The sequence below is a fragment of the Ranitomeya imitator genome, chromosome 5 (assembly GCF_032444005.1).
Source record: "Ranitomeya imitator isolate aRanImi1 chromosome 5, aRanImi1.pri, whole genome shotgun sequence".
NCBI lineage: Eukaryota > Metazoa > Chordata > Amphibia > Anura > Dendrobatidae > Ranitomeya > Ranitomeya imitator.
The window spans coordinates 439,685,753-439,704,151 of record NC_091286.1 but is presented as its reverse complement, the minus strand read 5'-3'; the positions used below and the strand labels follow the sequence as shown (position 1 = coordinate 439,704,151).

Genomic DNA, 18,399 nt, shown 5'->3' with positions numbered 1-18,399 from the left:
GGCCAGCATCCATGGGTTCCTATGCCTATGCCCATGTCTTCCGCCGACTCGAGGGTGGCAGACTGGGCTGTGGAGGCATGGCACATTTTGATCACACTCAGGATGCCATGCAGGCTTCCAAGGAGAGGTGGTCCTCAGCTGATGCACATCGGTGCCCTGCTCCGACTTTTGCTCCTGGCGACTTAGTGTGGTTCTCCGCCCGTAACATCAGGCTGCAACTTGAGTCAACTAAATTTCCACCTTGCTACTTCAAGATCCTCGAACAGAGAGAGTACAAAGGAGGGCAACAAAATTAATAAAGGGGATGGGAGAACTACAATACCCAGATAGATTAGCGAAATTAGGATTATTTAGTCTAGAAAAAAGACGACTGAGGGGCGATGTAATAACCATGTATAAGTATATAAGGGGACAATACAAATATCTCGCTGAGGATCTGTTTATACCAAGGAAAGTGACAGGCACAAGGGGGCATTCTTTGCGTCTGGAGGAGAGAAGGTTTTTCCACCAACATAGAAGAGGATTCTTTACTGTTAGGGCAGTGAGAATCTGGAATTGCTTGCCTGAGGAGGTGGTGATGGCGAACTCAGTCGAGGGGTTCAAGAGAGGCCTGGATGTCTTCCTGGAGCAGAACAATATTGTATCATACAATTATTAGGTTCTGTAGAAGGACGTAGATCTGGGGATTTATTATGATGGAATATAGGCTGAACTGGATGGACAAATGTCTTTTTTCGGCCTTACTAACTATGTTACTATGTTACTATGTTAGGTTAACCCTGTGGTCTACCATCTGGCCCTTCTGCCTACGTATCACTGACACCTTTAATGTGTCCCTCTTGAAGCCCGTATACATGTCACGGCTTTCCGAGTCATCTGCAGGGACATCGGGTTCGTCTACGGATGATCACGAGGTGAACACTATTTTGGGGTGGAAGGTGGTACGTGGCAAAAATTTTTATTTGGTGGACTGGAAGGGTTATGGCCCAGAGGACAAGTCCTGGAAGCCTGCTGAGCACATTCAAGCTCTGCAGCTCATTGCTGACTTCCAGCATAGCGAGGTCCAAGGAGGGGGGGTAATGTTAGGTGTCGAGTTCTCACCTCTGCACAGGGGGAATCTCGAACCATCTCCGCTGCAGTCGCCCATTCTTCTCCAGCCACAGTGGAGCCTGCTCAGCGGAGACGTCGGTCCCAGCGTCTGTCTTAGGCTGATACTGGGCGACTGGTTACTACTGTTCTTCCAGGCTCTGCCTTGGTAGCCAGAGCTGATCATCAGCGAGCAGACCTACTTTTCCCATACTGGGCATGCCCACGGGATGACCTCCCATTGGAGGTCGGGGGTCACATACGCAGGTCCTGAAGCGGTTCCTGTTGGACCACTAAGAAGGTCCTTGAATGCTAAAACTATAAAAGGTTTGCATGGCCGCACGGCCATGTGCTAGTATCAAACCTATGTTATGAGCTCAGCGCCAGTGTGGTCATGGTTGTATGTGGTCTGGGTTGTATGTGGTCAGGGTTTGGCTGAAATAAGCCCCTAGAATACTGGCACCTCCGGTGAGGAGTTTTGTGTATGTGGATTCAGGGCTGGCATATAGCCATTAGAATTCCGGCTCCACCGGAGAGAAGTTGCTTGTGTGTTATTCTGACTGCATGACCACTGTTGGCTCTATTAGGTAGCTGTGATCTCCAGTGAGGTTAACAGGGCACGGCGTTCTCTTTTCCTAATGAATGTGTGAAGTAACAGAGTTCGCTTATACCACCATATAGTACCGCCTGTTACTAGCAGCAGGTTTCTCTCCTGCACAGTGGACCCCGGGTTGTGAACGCACCTACTGTCTCATACAGTATATATATTCGGTGCGTTCCGCCAACTTTAACAAGTTACAATAGTCCAGTCGAGAATGAATAAGAGAAACAGTAAGAGTTTTTGCTGAGTCAAAAGTAAGAAAAGGTCAAATTCTAGAAATGTTTTTGAGGTGCAGATGACAAGAGAGAGCCAGTGATCGGATGTGGGGGTTGAATGAAAGCTCGGAATGAAGTATGACCCCAAGACAGTGGGCATGTTGCTGGGGAGTAATGGTGGAACCACACATGGAGATGGCAATGTCAGGCAAAGGTAGGTTAGTAGAGGGAGAGAACATGAGGAGTCCAGTTTTTGACAGGTTCAGCTTCAGACAGAGGGAGGACATGATGTTAGAGACAGCGGTAAGTCAATCACTGGTGTTTTCTAAAAAGGCAGGCGTGATATCTGGAGTAGAGGTGTATAATTGGGTATCATCAGCATAGAGATGGTACTGGAACACAAATGTACTGATTGTTTGTCCAATAGGGGAGGTACACAAGTAGAAGAGGAGGGGGACTAGAACTGATCCTTGTGGAACCCCAACCGTAAGGGGAAGATGAGAGGAGGAGGAACCAGCAAAAGATACAGTGAAAGAGCGTTTGGAGAGCTAAGAGGAGAACCAGGAGAGAATGGTGTCCTTAAGGCTGATGGAGCGGAGAATAGTGAGGAAGAGCTGATGATCCACAGTGTTGAAAGCTGCGGAGAGATCCAAGAGAATTAGCATGGAGTAGTGACCAATAGATTTAGCTGTTAGTAAATCATTAGAGACTTTAGTGAGGGCAATTTCAGTAGAGTGTAAAGAGTGGAAACTAGATTGAATATGGTCGAGAAGAGAGAAATTTTATTATTTTTCCCTAACTATGGAGGTGATAAATTGGGGTTTGAATTATTATTTATAATGGGTTTTTATGCTTGGCAGCTGTCACACGCTAAAAGATGCTTTTTATTGCAAAAAATAGTTTTTGTATCACCACATTTTGAGAGCTATTATTTTTCCATATTTTGGCCCATAGAGTTATGTGAGGTCTTGTTTTTTGTCGGATAATTTGACGTTTTTATTGGTACCATTTTCGGGCAAATGACAGTTTTTTATCACTTTTTATTATGATTTTTGGGAGGCAGACTGAACCAGCAATTCATGAATTTCTTTTGGGTGGGGCATTTATACTGTTCTGCGTGTGGTAAAATTGATAAAGCAGTTGTATTCTTCGGGTTAGTAAGATTACAGCGATACCTCATTTATATTTTTTTTGTGTGTTTTGGCGCTTTTATACAATAAAAACTATTTTATATAAAAAATCATTATTTTTGCATTCTGTGGGCTATAACTTTTTTTATTTTTTCGCTGATGATGCTGTATGGTGGCTCGCTTTTTGCGGGGCAAGATGACGTTTACTGCAGTACCATGTTTATTTATATCTGTCTTTTTGATTGCGTGTTATTCCACTTTATGTTCGGTGGTATGATGATAAAGCATTGTTTTTTGCCTCGTTTTTCTTTTTTTTTTACAGTGTTCTCTGAAAGGGTTAACTAGTGGAACAGTTTTATAGGTTGGGTCGTTACTAGTGATGAGCGAGTATACTCAGTACTCGAGATTTCCCTGGAGTATTTGTAATTACTCGGAGATTTAGTTTTCAGCGCCGCAGCTGAATGATTTACATCTGTTAGCTAGCATAAGTACATGTAGGGGTTGCCTGGTTGCTAGGGAATCCCCACATGTACTTATGCTGGCTAACAGATGTAAATCATTCTGCTACTTACATATACTCGGAGGACACCCGAGCGTGCTCGGTAAATTTTGAGTACCAAGTATACGCGCTCATCACTAGTCGTTATGGATGCAGCGATACTATATATGTGTACTTTTATTGTTTTTTTTATTTACATAAAGAAATTTATTTATTGAAACAATATTTTTTTTCTTTATTTAGGAATTAAAAAAAAAATATGTTTACACAGTATAATATTTTTTTAAACTTTTTTACATTGTCCCAGGGTGGGACATCACTGTATAAAGTCAGATCGCTATTCTGACACTTTGCACAGCAGTGTGCCAGATCAGCAATCAGACAGGCAGTGAAGGAGTCTTGCTGGTGCCTGCTCTGAGCAGGCACTGAGAAGCCACCTCCCTGCAGGACCCACAACTATCTTGGATCCGGGGGTCTGCAGGCAGGGAGAACCTCAGAGCAACACGATCACATCGCGTTGTTCTGATGGTCTTAGGGAAGCACGCAGTGAGCTCTCTCCCTGAGCGATGCTTCTCTATGCCACCGGAACACATCAATCTTGCTTGATCGCAGTGTTCTGGGGGTCAAAGTGCCGGGAGCGGTCCGTGACCACTCCTGGCATTTAGTGCCGGGTGTAAGCTGTGACAATCAGCTGACACTTGCCGCGATCAGCCACACTCCCCAGTACTATTCCATCCATGGGAATTAAGTCCCAGGTCACATGGATGGAACAGTACATACAATTCCAGAATGGGTTAAATACCTAGTGTTATTGTAACATCCGCTAGTAATTTCATATTGTTAGTAGTGGTGATGATATAATCATTACTACTACTTTACTATTACGGTTTCTACTTTTCCTTTATTTACAAGCATGTGTTGCATCTTCGTCATGAAATTTAGTAGAAGCTACAAAAATTGTTTTATAAAAGACAGATTATGCTTGGTGCAATTTCACCCTTTCGAACAAAATGTCATACCTGCAGCCAATCAGTGACAGCTGGTGTGTAATTACCCCCATTGGAAGAGGAATTGAGTAGATAGGAGGTAGAGAAATGAGGAGGTATAGTAGGAGTATTTTTTTTCTTTTTTTTTTCTTTTAATACGTCTACCATGTCAATGCTCCATTATTCTCTGTGGGATTGTTGGCGATAGCTCAGTAGAGTTTGGCCTTTCCCAACCATCTTATTAAAAATAAAGAGTGATCGGAGCATATACAGTGGACAAGTGATCATTTTCAATATAGGGAATAAGCCTTTAACATTTCTGCAACTTTTCTAACTGGAAAGTTATCAGAAAACAACACAGCCGTTATATGACAGCTTCAGCAATAGGGCATGTACACTGGGTATATTACACCTAAAAACTAACACTGTAGATGTGTAACATAATAATAATAATCTTTATTTATATAGTGCCAACATTTTCCGCAGCGCTTTACAATTTAACAGTTTCAAACACAAAAGTCATAAGTAACAACGTTAACAATAATACAATAATTAGAGCAAAATAAAATGACCCTGCTCATGAGAGCTTACAATCTACAATGAGGTGGGGGAGATACAAAGTACAGGTGTGTATTTACAATGATGGTCTAGCCATCTTGAGGGAGTGGAGGATAGAGATAGTGAATGGGATACACACACACGTACACATAAAATTACTTTGATTAGGGAATGTGACAGGCTGTTCTGAACAAATGTGTTTTGAGGGAGCACCTAAAACTGTGCAAGTTGTGGCTGGTCTCAATTTCTTGGGGTAGAGTATTCAACGCTGGAGAAGTTTTGGAGTCGGGAATGTGAGGTATGGATTAGTGCAGAGGTTAGTGAAAAGTCATTTGCAGAGTACAGAAATGAAGGGGTGCCGCACTGTGGAGAGCTTTGGGGGTGAGAACAAGTACTTTGAATTGGATCCTATAATGAATGGTCAGTCAGTGTAATGACTGGTGAAGAGCAGATGCATCCGAGTACCGATTAGCATGATGGACGACCCTGGCTGTTGCATTAAGGATGGACTGGAGAGGGGAAAGTCGAGTGAGGGGGAGGCCAATTAATAGAGCGTTACAGTAGTCCAGGCGGGAGTGGATCATTGTGACAGTGAGGGTTTTTGTTGTTTCCATGGTGAGAAAAGAGCGGATCTAGAAATATTCTTCTGGTGTAAGCGGCAAGCGTGGGCAAGAGATTGTATATGGGAGGTGAAGGAGAGACTGGTATCAAACATAACACCCAGGTAGGTCGCCTGCTGCCGGGGTGTTATTATCATGCCACTGACAGAGATGGAAATGTCAGATTTATGGAGGTTAGCAGAGGGCGGGAGCAGAAGTTCAGTTTTGGAAAGGTTGAGTTTCAGATAGAGAGCGGACATGGTGTTGGAGATGCGGACAGACAGTCACTGGCATTCTGTAGTAAAGCAGGGGTAATGTCAGGGGATGACATGTATAGTTGTGTGTCATTAAGATGGTACTGAAAGCCAAATATGCTGATGGTCTGTCCAATTTGGACCATGTAGAGAGAGATAAGAAGGGGGCCAAATACTGAGCCCTAAGGTACTCCAACAGTGAGAGGAAGAGGAGATGACGTAGAGCCAGCGAACAAAATACTGAAGGAGTGGTTAGAAAGCTAGGAAGAGAACCAGGAGAGAACCGTGTCCTTAATGCCTAATGATTAGAGCCTAGAGAGTAGGAGTTTGTGGTCAACAGTGTCGAAAGCTGCAGAGAGGTCAAGAAGAATGAGCAGAGAGTAGCAACCATTACATTTTGCTGTCAGAAGGTCATTGGTCACTTTGATGAGTGCAGATTCTGTTGAATGTAGGGGCAGAAGCCAGACTGTTAAGGGTCTTTGAGGGAGTGAGTGAAGAGGTAACGGGTAAGGTGAAAGTAGACCAGGTGCCCGAAGAGTTTAGAGAAGGGGAGATTGGCGACTGGACTGCAGTTGTTTGTGCAGCTTGAGAGCAGGTTCCTTTAATAAAGGAGTAATAATAGAGTGTTTGAAGGAGAAGGAGAAAATGCCCAAGGAGAGAGAGATTAAAGATTGTAGTTAGGTGAGTTGTGACGACTGGAAAGAGTGACTGGAGGAGATGTGAGGGAATCGGGTCAGTAGTGCATGTAGTCAGATGAGAAGAAGAGAGGAGCCTGTAGACTTCTTCTTCTGTGATGGGATCAAATGTGGAGTGTGTGTCAGGGGAAATGCAGGGAGGGATGGGAGTCATGACACCTGGTGGCTGGGAGCAGATTTCCTGATGGATAATATCTATTTACTCAATAAAGTATGAGGCCAGGTCATCAGCACATATGTCTGTGATAGGGGCTTGTGCTTTTGGCCTGAGGAGGGAGTGAAAAAAAGTTTATAGGGGCTGTAGGATAGTGAGATCAGAGTTGTGAAGTTGGTCTGTTTGGTGAGGTGAAGGGCAGAGTTTTAGGTTCTTAACATAAATTTGAAGTAGATGAAGGGTTCTGTTGTGCGAGTTTTCCTCCATAAGCATTCAGCACTCCCTGAGCATCGTTGGAGAAATCGAGTTTGTGATATGAGCCAGGGCATAACATACATTGTAGAGTTCTGCATAATAATATTATTTGTTGCATAATAATCTTGCTCCCAAATTTTCGGTTATCTTTTTTGCTCTCGTTTTGCATAAAAAGTTTATACCTTTTACTTTTTCTTTTTATGTAGAAAGCAAAGTTTATTGGAGTCCATGCTTATATGATGCAAGATGTGGCTATAACCATTGCCGTCATTTTAACAAGTAAGCATGCTGAAGGAAATCCATGAAAAATGAGTGTATGTACATGAGTTAATATAATTTTGTTGTACTTTATGCTTAAAGCAGTGTTCACACCTTAATAAAATAATGTATAGTAGCTATAAACGTATGACCTACAGTCATCTTTTTCAGATACATTTTATATCTTTATTGTATATCTAGCAATCTTAATTTCTGCGGGAAAAAAGTGATTTTTTTAAAATAATGATTTATGATATTAGTAATTATAATAAGCAAATCTGCCTAAACTAGATTAGATGTGAAAACAAACATCTGAGGTCACTCAGACTACGGATGTTAAAAGAACATTAGCACAATACCTCTTCTTGGCCTTCACTTGTACCACTGCACAGCGTGTTTTGCTTCAGTCACTCATCAGGGCTTTTGGACTCTGTTGCTGATCAGGCCTCATGACATTTTATGTTGCATGATGCCAAGTAGAAGAGTCATGAAGTAGTAGTTGCAGAAGAGTCCTGAAGAGTGACTAGAACCAGAGGGAGCTGCACAGTAGGACGGGTGAAGGCCGGAAAGAGGTATTATATTTATTTTTTATCTATTCCTAACCCTACAACTAAAGGGCGACTATCTGCCACTGGATTCAAGAAAATTGATGAATGCTTTTGAAACTAACGCTAATTCCATTTTTTTAATCAATTCTTTCATCTTTATTTGTAACTAGCTGAAGAGCCCGGCATTGCCTGGGCATAGTAAATATTGTGGTTAGTTATAGCACCTCACTTCTCTTATTTTCCCATCACGCCTCTCATTTTCCCAATTACATCTTTCATTTTCCCCCTCACATCTCTCATTTTCTCCCTCACACCTCTCATTTTCTCCCTCACTCCTCTCATTCCCCCCTAACACTTGTCATTTCAACCTCACATCTGTCATTTTCTGATCACTCCACCATTTTTCCTCACTCCTCTCATTTTGCACTCACACCTTTTCATTTTCACCTCACACCTCTCATTTTCACCTCATCACCTCAGTATATACATGTTTGTCATCTCCCTTATATATAGTATACATCTGTATGTCATCTCCTGTATATAGTATATACCTGTATGTCATCTCCCCTGTATGTAGTATATACCTGCTGTGTGTCATCTCTCCTATATATAGTACTAGCTTTTGAACCCGTTCTACGCCCGGGTGGCGAGCATTTATATTGGTATATGGTCTCCATCCTGGTATGTGCTGCTCCATCCTGCGTCCCCATCCTGTCATGCGCTGCTCCATCCTGCGTCCCCATCCTGTCATGTGCTGCTCCATCCTGCGTCCCCATCCTGTCATGCGCTGCTCCATCCTGCATCCCCATCCTGTCATGTGCTGCTCCATCCTGCGTACCCATCTTGTCATGCGCTGCTCCCATCCTGCGTCCCCATCCTGTCATGCGCTGCTCCCATCCTGCGTCCCCATCCTGTGATGCGCTGCTCCCATCCTGTGATGCGCTGCTCCCATCCTGTGAAGCGCTGCTCCCATCCTGAGATGCGCTGCTCCCATCCTGCGTCCCCATCCTGTCATGTGCTGCTCCATGCTGCGTCCCCATCCTGTCATGTGCTGCTCCATCCTGCGTCCCCATCCTGTCATGTGCTGCTCCATCCTGCGTCCCCATCCTGTCATGCGCTGCTCCATCCTGCGTCCCCATCCGGTCATGCGTTGCTCCCATCCTGTGTCCCCATCCTGTCATGTGCTGCTCCATCCTGCGCCTACTGTTGTGAGTTCTGTTTTTGGGCTCCATCTAGTGGTTACTGATGGTACTGGGTGATTTGTGTTCTGCTGTCTCTGGTGTCCACCTGTTCTATTAGGATTTGGGAGTTTCCTATTTAACCGGGCTTTCTTGTCATTTCCCCACCGGCTTTCAAGGTTATCAGAGTGTTTTGTTACCTCAGCTTCTGGCTTCAGTAATCTTCAGGACAAGCTAAGTTTTTGATTTTCTTGTTTCACGTTTTGCTTTATTTTTGTCTTGTCCAGCTTGCATGTAATTGTTTCTTTGCTGCTGGTTGCTCTAGTGGGCTGTAATTGCTCCTCATGTTCCATGAGTTGGAACATGAGTTCAAGTAATTACAGGATGGTTTTTTGAAGGGTTTTTTGCTGACCGCGCAGTTTACTTTTGTATCCTCTGCTATCTAGTTTTAGCGGGCCTCATTTTGCTAAATTTGTTTTCATACTGTGTATGTGCCTTCCTCTCATTTCACCGTCATTATATGTGGGGGGCTGCTATTTCTGTGGGGTATTTCTCTGGAGGCAAGAGAGGTCTGTGTTTCTTCTAATAGGGGAAGTTAGATCTTCGGCTGGTGCGAGACGTCTAGGATCAACGTAGGCACGTTCCCCGGCTATTGTTATTTGTGTGTTCAGGTTTAGGGTCGCGGTCAGCTCAGGTTCCATCACCCTAGAGCTCGTTGGTGCTTGTCCTTTTGTGATTCCCTGCCATTGGAATCATGACAGTATAGCCGGCCAAAAATGTTTGGGCTGAAGTAGGAGGAAAAGTAGTCTGAGGAAGTTTTTTTTTTTTTTTTTCTCTCCTCTGGGGTTGCTGCCTAGCCTTAATTGCAGCCTGGCTGATTTTTTTTTTTCCTCCTCTTAATCTTTGAATGGCTCTGACCTTAGCTGTTTATCATGGACGTCCAGAGTTTAGCTTCCAGCTTGAATAATCTTGCTGCTAAGGTTCAAAATATACAAGATTTTGTTGTACATGCTCCTATGTCTGAACCTAGAATTCATATTCCAGAGTTCTTTGCTGGAGATAGATCTAGTTTTCTGAATTTTAGGAACAATTGCAAGCTGTTCCTTTCTTTGAAATTTCGCTCTTCTGGAGACCCTGCTCAGCAGGTTAAGATTATTATATCTTTCCTGCGGGGTGACCCTCAAAATTGGGCATTTGCATTGGCACCAGGGGATCCTGCGTTGCTTAATGTGGATGCGTTTTTTCTGGCATTGGGTTTGCTCTATGAGGAACCTAACCAGGAGATTCAGGCTGAAAAAGCTTTATTAGCTCTCTCTCAGGGGCAAGATGAAGCAGAAATATATTGTCAAAAATTTCGGAAATGGTCAGTGCTTACTCAGTGGAATGAGTGCGCCCTGGCTGCAAAGTTCAGAGATGGCCTTTCTGAGGCCATTAAAGATGTTATGGTGGGGTTCCCTGCGCCTACGGGTCTGAATGAGTCTATGACTATGGCTATTCAGATTGATCGGCGTTTACGGGAGTGCAAACCTGTGCACCATTTGGCGGTGTCTTCTGAACAGGCACTTGAGACAATGCAATGTGATAGAGTTCAGTCTAGAAGTGAACGGCAAAACTATAGGCGGAAAAATGGGTTGTGCTTTTATTGTGGTGATTCAGCTCATGTTATATCAGCATGCTCTAAATGCACAAAAAAGGTTGATAAGTCTGTTGCCATTAGTACGTTACAGTCTAAGTTCATTCTGTCTGTGACTCTGATTTGCTCATTATCATCCATTTCCGTCGATGCCTATGTAGATTCAGGCGCTGCCCTGAGTCTTATGGATTGGTCATTTGCCAAGCGATGTGGGTTTAGTCTTGAGCCTCTGGAAGTCCCTATTCCTTTGAAGGGAATTGACTCTACACCTTTGGCTATGAATAAACCTCAGTACTGGACACAAGTGACCATGCGTATGACTCCCGTTCATCAGGAGGTGATTCGCTTCCTGGTATTGTATAATTTACATGATGTTCTAGTACTTGGTCTGCCATGGTTACAAACTCATAATCCAGTCCTTGACTGGAAAACAATGTCTGTGTTAAGCTGGGGATGTCAGGGGGTTCATGATGATGCACCTCCGATTTCTATCGCTTCATCTACTCCTTCTGAGGTTCCTGTATTTTTGTCTGATTATCGGGATGTTTTTGAGGAGCCTAAGCTCAGTTCGCTTCCTCCTCACAGGGATTGCGATTGTGCTATAGATTTAATTCCTGGTAGTAAATTTCCTAAAGGTCGTTTGTTCAATGTCAGTGCCAGAGCATACTGCTATGCGGGATTATGTTAAGGAGTCCTTGGAAAAGGGACATATCCGTCCATCTTCGTCCCCTTTGGGAGCAGGTTTTTTTTTCGTGGCCAAAAAAGATGGGTCCTTGAGGCCTTGTATAGATTATCGTCTTTTGAATAAGATTACCGTAAAATATCAGTATCCTTTGCCTTTGTTGACTGATTTGTTTGCTCGCATTAAGGGGGCTAAATGGTTCACTAAGATTGATCTTCGGGGTGCGTATAATCTTATACGAATAAAGCAAGGTGATGAGTGGAAAACCGCATTTAATACGCCTGAGGGCCATTTTGAGTATTTGGTAATGCCTTTCGGACTTTCTAATGCTCCTTCAGTCTTCCAGTCCTTTATGCACGATATTTTCCGTGAATATCTGGATAAATTTGTGATTGTGTATTTGGATGATATTTTGTTTTTTTCTGATGACTGGGAGTCTCATGTTCAGCAGGTCAGGAAGGTGTTTCAGGTCCTGCGGGCTAATTCCTTGTTTGTAAAGGGCTCAAAGTGTCTCTTTGGAGTCCAGAAGATTTCTTTCTTGGGGTATATTTTTTCCCCTTCTACTATTGAGATGGATCCCGTCAAGGTTCGGGCTATTTGTGACTGGACGCAGCCTGCATCTCTTAAGAGTCTGCAGAAGTTCTTGGGCTTTGCTAATTTCTATCGTCGTTTTATAACTCATTTTTCTAGTGTTGTTAAGCCTTTGACGGATTTGACTAAGAAGGGTGCTGATGTTGCTGATTGGTCTCCTGCGGCTGTGGAGGCCTTTCAGGAACTCAAACGCCGGTTTTCTTCTGCTCCTGTGTTGCGTCAGCCTGATGTTTCGCTTCCTTTCCAAGTTGAGGTTGATGCTTCTGAGATTGGAGCGGGGGCGGTTTTGTCACAGAGAAGCTCCGATTGCTCGGTGATGAAGCCATGTGCATTCTTTTCTAGAAAATTTTCGCCCGCTGAGCGGAATTATGATGTGGGTAATCGGGAACTTTTGGCCATGAAGTGGGCATTTGAGGAGTGGCGTCATTTGCTGGAGGGTGCTAGACATCGTGTGGTGGTCTTGACTGATCACAAAAATCTGATTTACCTTGAGTCTGCCAGGCGTCTGAATCCTAGACAGGCTCGTTGGTCACTGTTTTTCTCTCGTTTCAATTATGTGGTTTCATACCTGCCAGGTTCAAAGAATGTGAAGGCGGATGCTCTTTCTAGGAGTTTTGTGCCTGACTCCCCTGGAAATTCTGAGCCCACTGGTATCCTTAGGGATGGGGTGATTTTGTCGGCCGTCTTCCCAGACTTGCGACGTGCTTTGCAGGAGTTTCAGGCGGGTAAACCTGATCGTTGTCCGCCTGAGAGACTGTTTGTTCCGGATAGTTGGACCAGTAGAGTCATCTCCGAGGTCCATTCTTCTGCGTTGGCAGGTCATCCTGGAATATTTGGTACTAGAGACTTGGTGGCCAGGTCTTTTTGGTGGCCTTCCTTGTCGAGGGATGTGCGTTCTTTTGTGCAGTCTTGTGAGGTTTGTGCTCGGGCTAAGCCTTGCTGTTCTCGAGCCAGTGGATTGTTGTCACCTTTGCCTATCCCGAAGAGGCCTTGGATGCACATTTCCATGGACTTTATTTCGGATCTCCCTGTCTCTCAAAAAATGTCCGTCATCTGGGTTGTGTGTGACCGCTTTTCTAAAATGGTTCATCTTGTACCCTTGCCTAAGTTGCCTTCCTCCTCTGAGTTGGTCCCTCTGTTTTTCCAGAACGTGGTTCGTTTGCATGGGATTCCGGAGAACATCGTTTCTGACAGGGGATCCCAGTTTGTGTCTAGATTTTGGCGGACGTTCTGTGCTAAGATGGGCATTGATTTGTCCTTTTCGTCTGCATTCCACCCTCAGACGAATGGCCAGACGGAGCGAACTAATCAGACCTTGGAAACTTATTTGAGGTGTTTTATTTCTGCTGATCAGGATGACTGGGTTACCTTTTTGCCGCTGGCCGAGTTTGCCCTTAATAATCGGGCTAGTTCTGCTACCTTGGTTTCTCCTTTCTTTTGTAATTCGGGGTTTCATCCTCGTTTTTCCTCTGGTCAGGTGGAGCCTTCTGATTGTCCTGGAGTGGACATGGTGGTGGATGGGTTGCATCGGATTTGCAGTCATGTGGTGGACAATTTGAAGTTGTCCCAGGAGAAGGCTCAGCAGTTTGCTAATCGCCGTCGCCGCGTGGGTCCTCGACTTCGTGTTGGGGACTTGGTGTGGTTGTCTTCTCGTTTTGTTCCTATGAAGGTCTCTTCTCCTAAGTTCAAGCCTCGGTTCATCGGTCCTTATAGGATCTTGGAAATTCTTAACCCTGTGTCGTTTCGTTTGGATCTCCCGGCATCGTTTGCTATTCATAATGTGTTCCATCGGTCGTTGTTGCGGAAGTATGAGGTACCTGTTGTTCCTTCGCTTGAGCCTCCTGCTCCGGTGCTGGTGGAGGGAGAATTGGAGTATGTTGTGGAGAAGATCTTGGATTCTCATGTTTCCAGACGGAAACTCCAATATTTGGTCAAGTGGAAGGGTTATGGTCAGGAGGATAATTCTTGGGTGGTTGCCTCTGATGTTCATGCTGATGATTTGGTCCGCGCTTTTCATAGGGCTCATCCTGGTCGCCCTGGTGGTTCTCGTGAGGGTTCGGTGACCCCTCCTCAAGGGGGGGGTACTGTTGTGAGTTCTGTTTTTGGGCTCCCTCTAGTGGTTACTGATGGTACTGGGTGATTTGTGTTCTGCTGTCTCTGGTGTCCACCTGTTCTATTAGGATTTGGGAGTTTCCTATTTAACCGGGCTTTCTTGTCATTTCCCCGCCGGCTATCAAGGTTATCAGAGTGTTTTGTTACCTCAGCTTCTGGCTTCAGTAATCTTCAGGACAAGCTAAGTTTTTGATTTTCTTGTTTCACGTTTTGCTTTATTTTTGTCTTGTCCAGCTTGCATGTAATTGTTTCTTTGCTGCTGGTTGCTCTAGTGGGCTGTAATTGCTCCTCATGTTCCATGAGTTGGAACATGAGTTCAAGTAATTACAGGATGGTTTTTTGAAGGGTTTTTTGCTGACCGCGCAGTTTACTTTTGTATCCTCTGCTATCAAGTTTTAGCGGGCCTCATTTTGCTAAATCTGTTTTCATACTGTGTATGTGCCTTCCTCTCATTTCACCGTCATTATATGTGGAGGGCTGCTATTTCTGTGGGGTATTTCTCTGGAGGCAAGAGAGGTCTGTGTTTCTTCTAATAGGGGAAGTTAGATCTTCGGCTGGTGCGAGACGTCTAGGATCAACGTAGGCACGTTCGCCGGCTATTGTTATTTGTGTGTTCAGGTTTAGGGTCGCGGTCAGCTCAGGTTCCATCACCCTAGAGCTCGTTGGTGCTTGTCCTTTTGTGATTCCCTGCCATTGGAATCATGACAGCCTCCATTCTGTCATGTGCTGCTCCCATCCTGCGTCCCCATCCTGTCATGCGCTGCTCCATCCTGCGTCCCCATCCTGTCATGCGCTGCTCCCATCCTGCGTCCCCATCCTGTGATGCGCTGCTCCCATCCTGTGATGCGCTGCTCCCATCATGCGTCCCCATCCTGTCATGTGCTGCTCGCATCCTGCGCCCCCATCCTGTCATGTGCTGCTCCATCCTGCGTCCCCATCCTGTCATGTGCTGCTCCGTCCTGCGTCCCCATCCTGTCATGTGCTGCTCCATCCTGCGTCCCCATCCTGTCATGCGCTGCTCCCATCCTGCATCCTCATCCTGTCATGTGCTGCTCCCATCCTGTGCCCCCATCCTGTCATGTGCTGCTCCATCCTGCGTCCCCATCCTGTCATGTGCTGCTCCCATCCTGCATCCTCATCCTGTCATGTGCTGCTCCATCCTGCGTCCCCATCCTGTCATGCGCTGCTCCCATCCTGCATCCTCATCCTGTCATGTGCTGCTCCCATCCTGCGCCCCCATCCTGTCATGTGCTGCTCCATCCTGCGTCCCCATCCTGTCATGTGCTGCTCCCATCCTGCGTCCCCATCCTTATGTGCTGCTCCATCCTGCGTCCCCATCCTTATGTGCTGCTCCATCCTGCGTCCCCATCCTTTCATGTGCTGCTCCCTCCTGCATCCCCATCCCGTTATGTGCTGCTCCCATCCTGCGTCCCCATCCTTATGTGCTGCTCCATCCTGCTTCCCCATCCTTATGTGCTGCTCCATCCTGCGTCCCCATCCTTATGTACTGCTCGATCCTGCGTCCCCATCCTTATGTGCTGCTGCATCCTGCGTCCCCATCCTTATGTGCTGCTCCATCCTGCGTCCCCATCATTATGTGCTGCTCCGTCCTGCGTCCCCAATCCTTATGTGCTGCTCCGTCCTGCGTCCCCATCCTTATGTGCTGCTGCATCCTGCGTCCCCATCCTTATGTGCTGCTCCGTCCTGCGTCCCCATCCTTATGTGCTGCTCCATCCTGCGTCCCCATCCTTATGTGCTGCTCCATCCTGCGTCCCCATCCTTATGTGCTGCTCCATCCTGCGTCCCCATCCTTATGTGCTGCTCCATCCTGCGTCCCCATCCTTATGTGCTGCTCCATCCTGCGTCCCCATCCTTATGTGCTGCTCCATCCTGCGTCCCCATCCTTATGTGCTGCTCCATCCTGCGTCCCCATCCTTATGTGCTGCTCCATCCTGCGTCCCCATCCTTATGTGCTGCTCCATCCTGCGTCCCCAACCTTATGTGCTGCTCCATCCTGCGTCCCCATCCTTATGTGCTGCTCCATCCTGCGTCCCCATCCTTATGTGCTGCTACATCCTGCGTCCCCATCCTTATGTGCTGCTCCATCCTGCGTCCCCATCCTTATGTGCTGCTCCATCCTGCGTCCCCATCCTTATGTGCTGCTCCATCCTGCGTCCCCATCCTTATGTGCTGCTCCATCCTGCGTCCCCATCCTTATGTGCTGCTCCATCCTGCGTCCCCATCCTTATGTGCTGCTCCATCCTGCGTCCCCATACTGCCTCTGACCCGCTCGGCGCCGAGTGCTGGGGGGCCTGAGCAGGCGGGGACACTGGCACGCTGTGGGGATCAGGTGCCGGTATCGCTCCCCATCCTGTCATGTGCTGCTCCATCCTGTGTCGCCATCCTGTCATGTGCTGCTCCCATCCTGCGTCCCCATCCTGTCATGCGCTGCTCCATCCTGCGTCCCCATCCGGTCATGCGCTGCTCCCATCCTGCGTCCCCATCCTGTCATGTGCTGCTCCATCCTGCGCCTCCATTCTGTCATGTGCTGCTCCCATCCTGCGTCCCCATCCTGTCATGCACTGCTCCAGTCTGCGTCCCCATCCTGTCATGCGCTGCTCCCATCCTGCGTCCCCATCCTGTGATGCGCTGCTCCCATCCTGTGATGCGCTGCTCCCATCCTGCGTCCCCAACCTTATGTGCTGCTCCATCCTGCGTCCCCATCCTTATGTGCTGCTCCATCCTGCGTCCCCATCCTTATGTGCTGCTCCATCCTACGTCCCCATCCTTATGTGCTGCTCCATCCTGCGTCCCCAACCTTATGTGCTGCTCCATCCTGCGTCCCCATCCTTATGTGCTGCTCCATCCTGCGTCCCCATCCTTATGTGCTGCTACATCCTGCGTCCCCATCCTTATGTGCTGCTCCATCCTGCGTCCCCATCCTTATGTGCTGCTCCATCCTGCGTCCCCATCCTTATGTGCTGCTCCATCCTGCGTCCTCATCCTTATGTGCTGCTCCATCCTGCGTCCCCATACTTATGTGCTGCTCCATCCTGCGTCCCCATCCTTATGTGCTGCTCCATCCTGCGTCCCCATACTGCCTCTGACCCGCTCGGCGCCGAGTGCTGGGGGGCCTGAGCAGGCGGGGACACTGGCACGCTGTGGGGGTCAGGTGCCGGTATCGCTCCCCATCCTGTCATGTGCTGCTCCATCCTGCGTCCCCATCCTGTCATGTGCTGCTCCCATCCTGCGTCCCCATCCTGTCATGCGCTGCTCCATCCTGGGCCTCATCCGGTCATGCGCTGCTCCCATCCTGCGTCCCCATCCTGTCATGTGCTGCTCCCATCCTGCGCCCCCATCCTGTCATGTGCTGCTCCATCCTGCGTCCACATCCTGTCATGTGCTGCTCCATCCTGCGTCCCCATCCTGTCATGCGCTGCTCCCATCCTGCATCCCCATCCTGTCATGTGCTGCTCCATCCTGCGTCCCCATCCTGTCATGTGCTGCTCCATCCTGCGTCCCCATCCTGTTATGTGATGCTCCCATCCTGCGTCCCCATCCTTATGTGCTGCTCCATCCTGCGTCCCCATCCTTTCATGTGCTGCTCCATCCTGCGTCCCCATCCTGTTTTGTGCTGCTCCCATCCTGCGTCCCCATCCTTATGTGCTGCTCCATCCTGCGTCCCCATCCTTATGTGCTGCTCCATCCTGCGTCCCCATCCTTTCATGTGCTGCTCCCTCCTGCGTCCCCATCCTGTTATGTGCTGCTCCCATCCTGCGTCCCCATCCTTATGTGCTGCTCCATCCTGCGTCCCCATCCTTATGTGCTGCTCCATCCTGCGTCCCCATCCTTATGTGCTGCTCCATCTTGCGTCCCCATCCTTATGTGCTGCTCCATCCTGCGTCCCCATCCTGATGTGCTGCTCCATCCTGCGTCCCCATCCTTATGTGCTGCTCCATTCTGCGTCCCCTATCCTTATGTGCTGCTCCATCCTGCCCCCCCAATACTTATGTGCTGCTCCATCCTGCGTCCCCATCCTTATGTGCTGCTGCATCCTGCGTCCCCATCCTTATGTGCTGCTCCATCCTGCGTCCCCATCCTTATGTGCTGCTCCATCCTGCGTCCCCAATCCTTATGTGCTGCTCCATCCTGCGTCCCCATCCTTATGTGCTGCTGCATCCTGCGTCCACATCCTTATGTGCTGCTCCATCCTGCGTCCCCATCCTTATGTGCTGCTCCATCTTGCGTCCCCATCCTTATGTGCTGCTCCATCCTGCGTCCCCATCCTTATGTGCTGCTCCATCCTGCGTCCCCATCCTTATGTGCTGCTCCATCCTGCGTCCCCATCCTTATGTGCTGCTCCAT

General features: G+C 47.4%; 1 protein-coding gene across 2 annotated transcripts in view; it reads left to right on the top strand.

The window, feature by feature from the left end:
• LOC138638122 (probable cation-transporting ATPase 13A4) overlaps positions 1-18,399 on the top strand; it is a 492,614-nt gene that overhangs the window by 428,285 nt on the left and 45,930 nt on the right. For both annotated transcript variants that reach the window (XM_069727146.1, XM_069727145.1), the window contains exon 25: positions 7,239-7,311. In XM_069727146.1, coding sequence (XP_069583247.1) covers positions 7,239-7,311 — 73 coding nt within the window. The remainder of the gene's footprint in view (positions 1-7,238; positions 7,312-18,399) is intronic.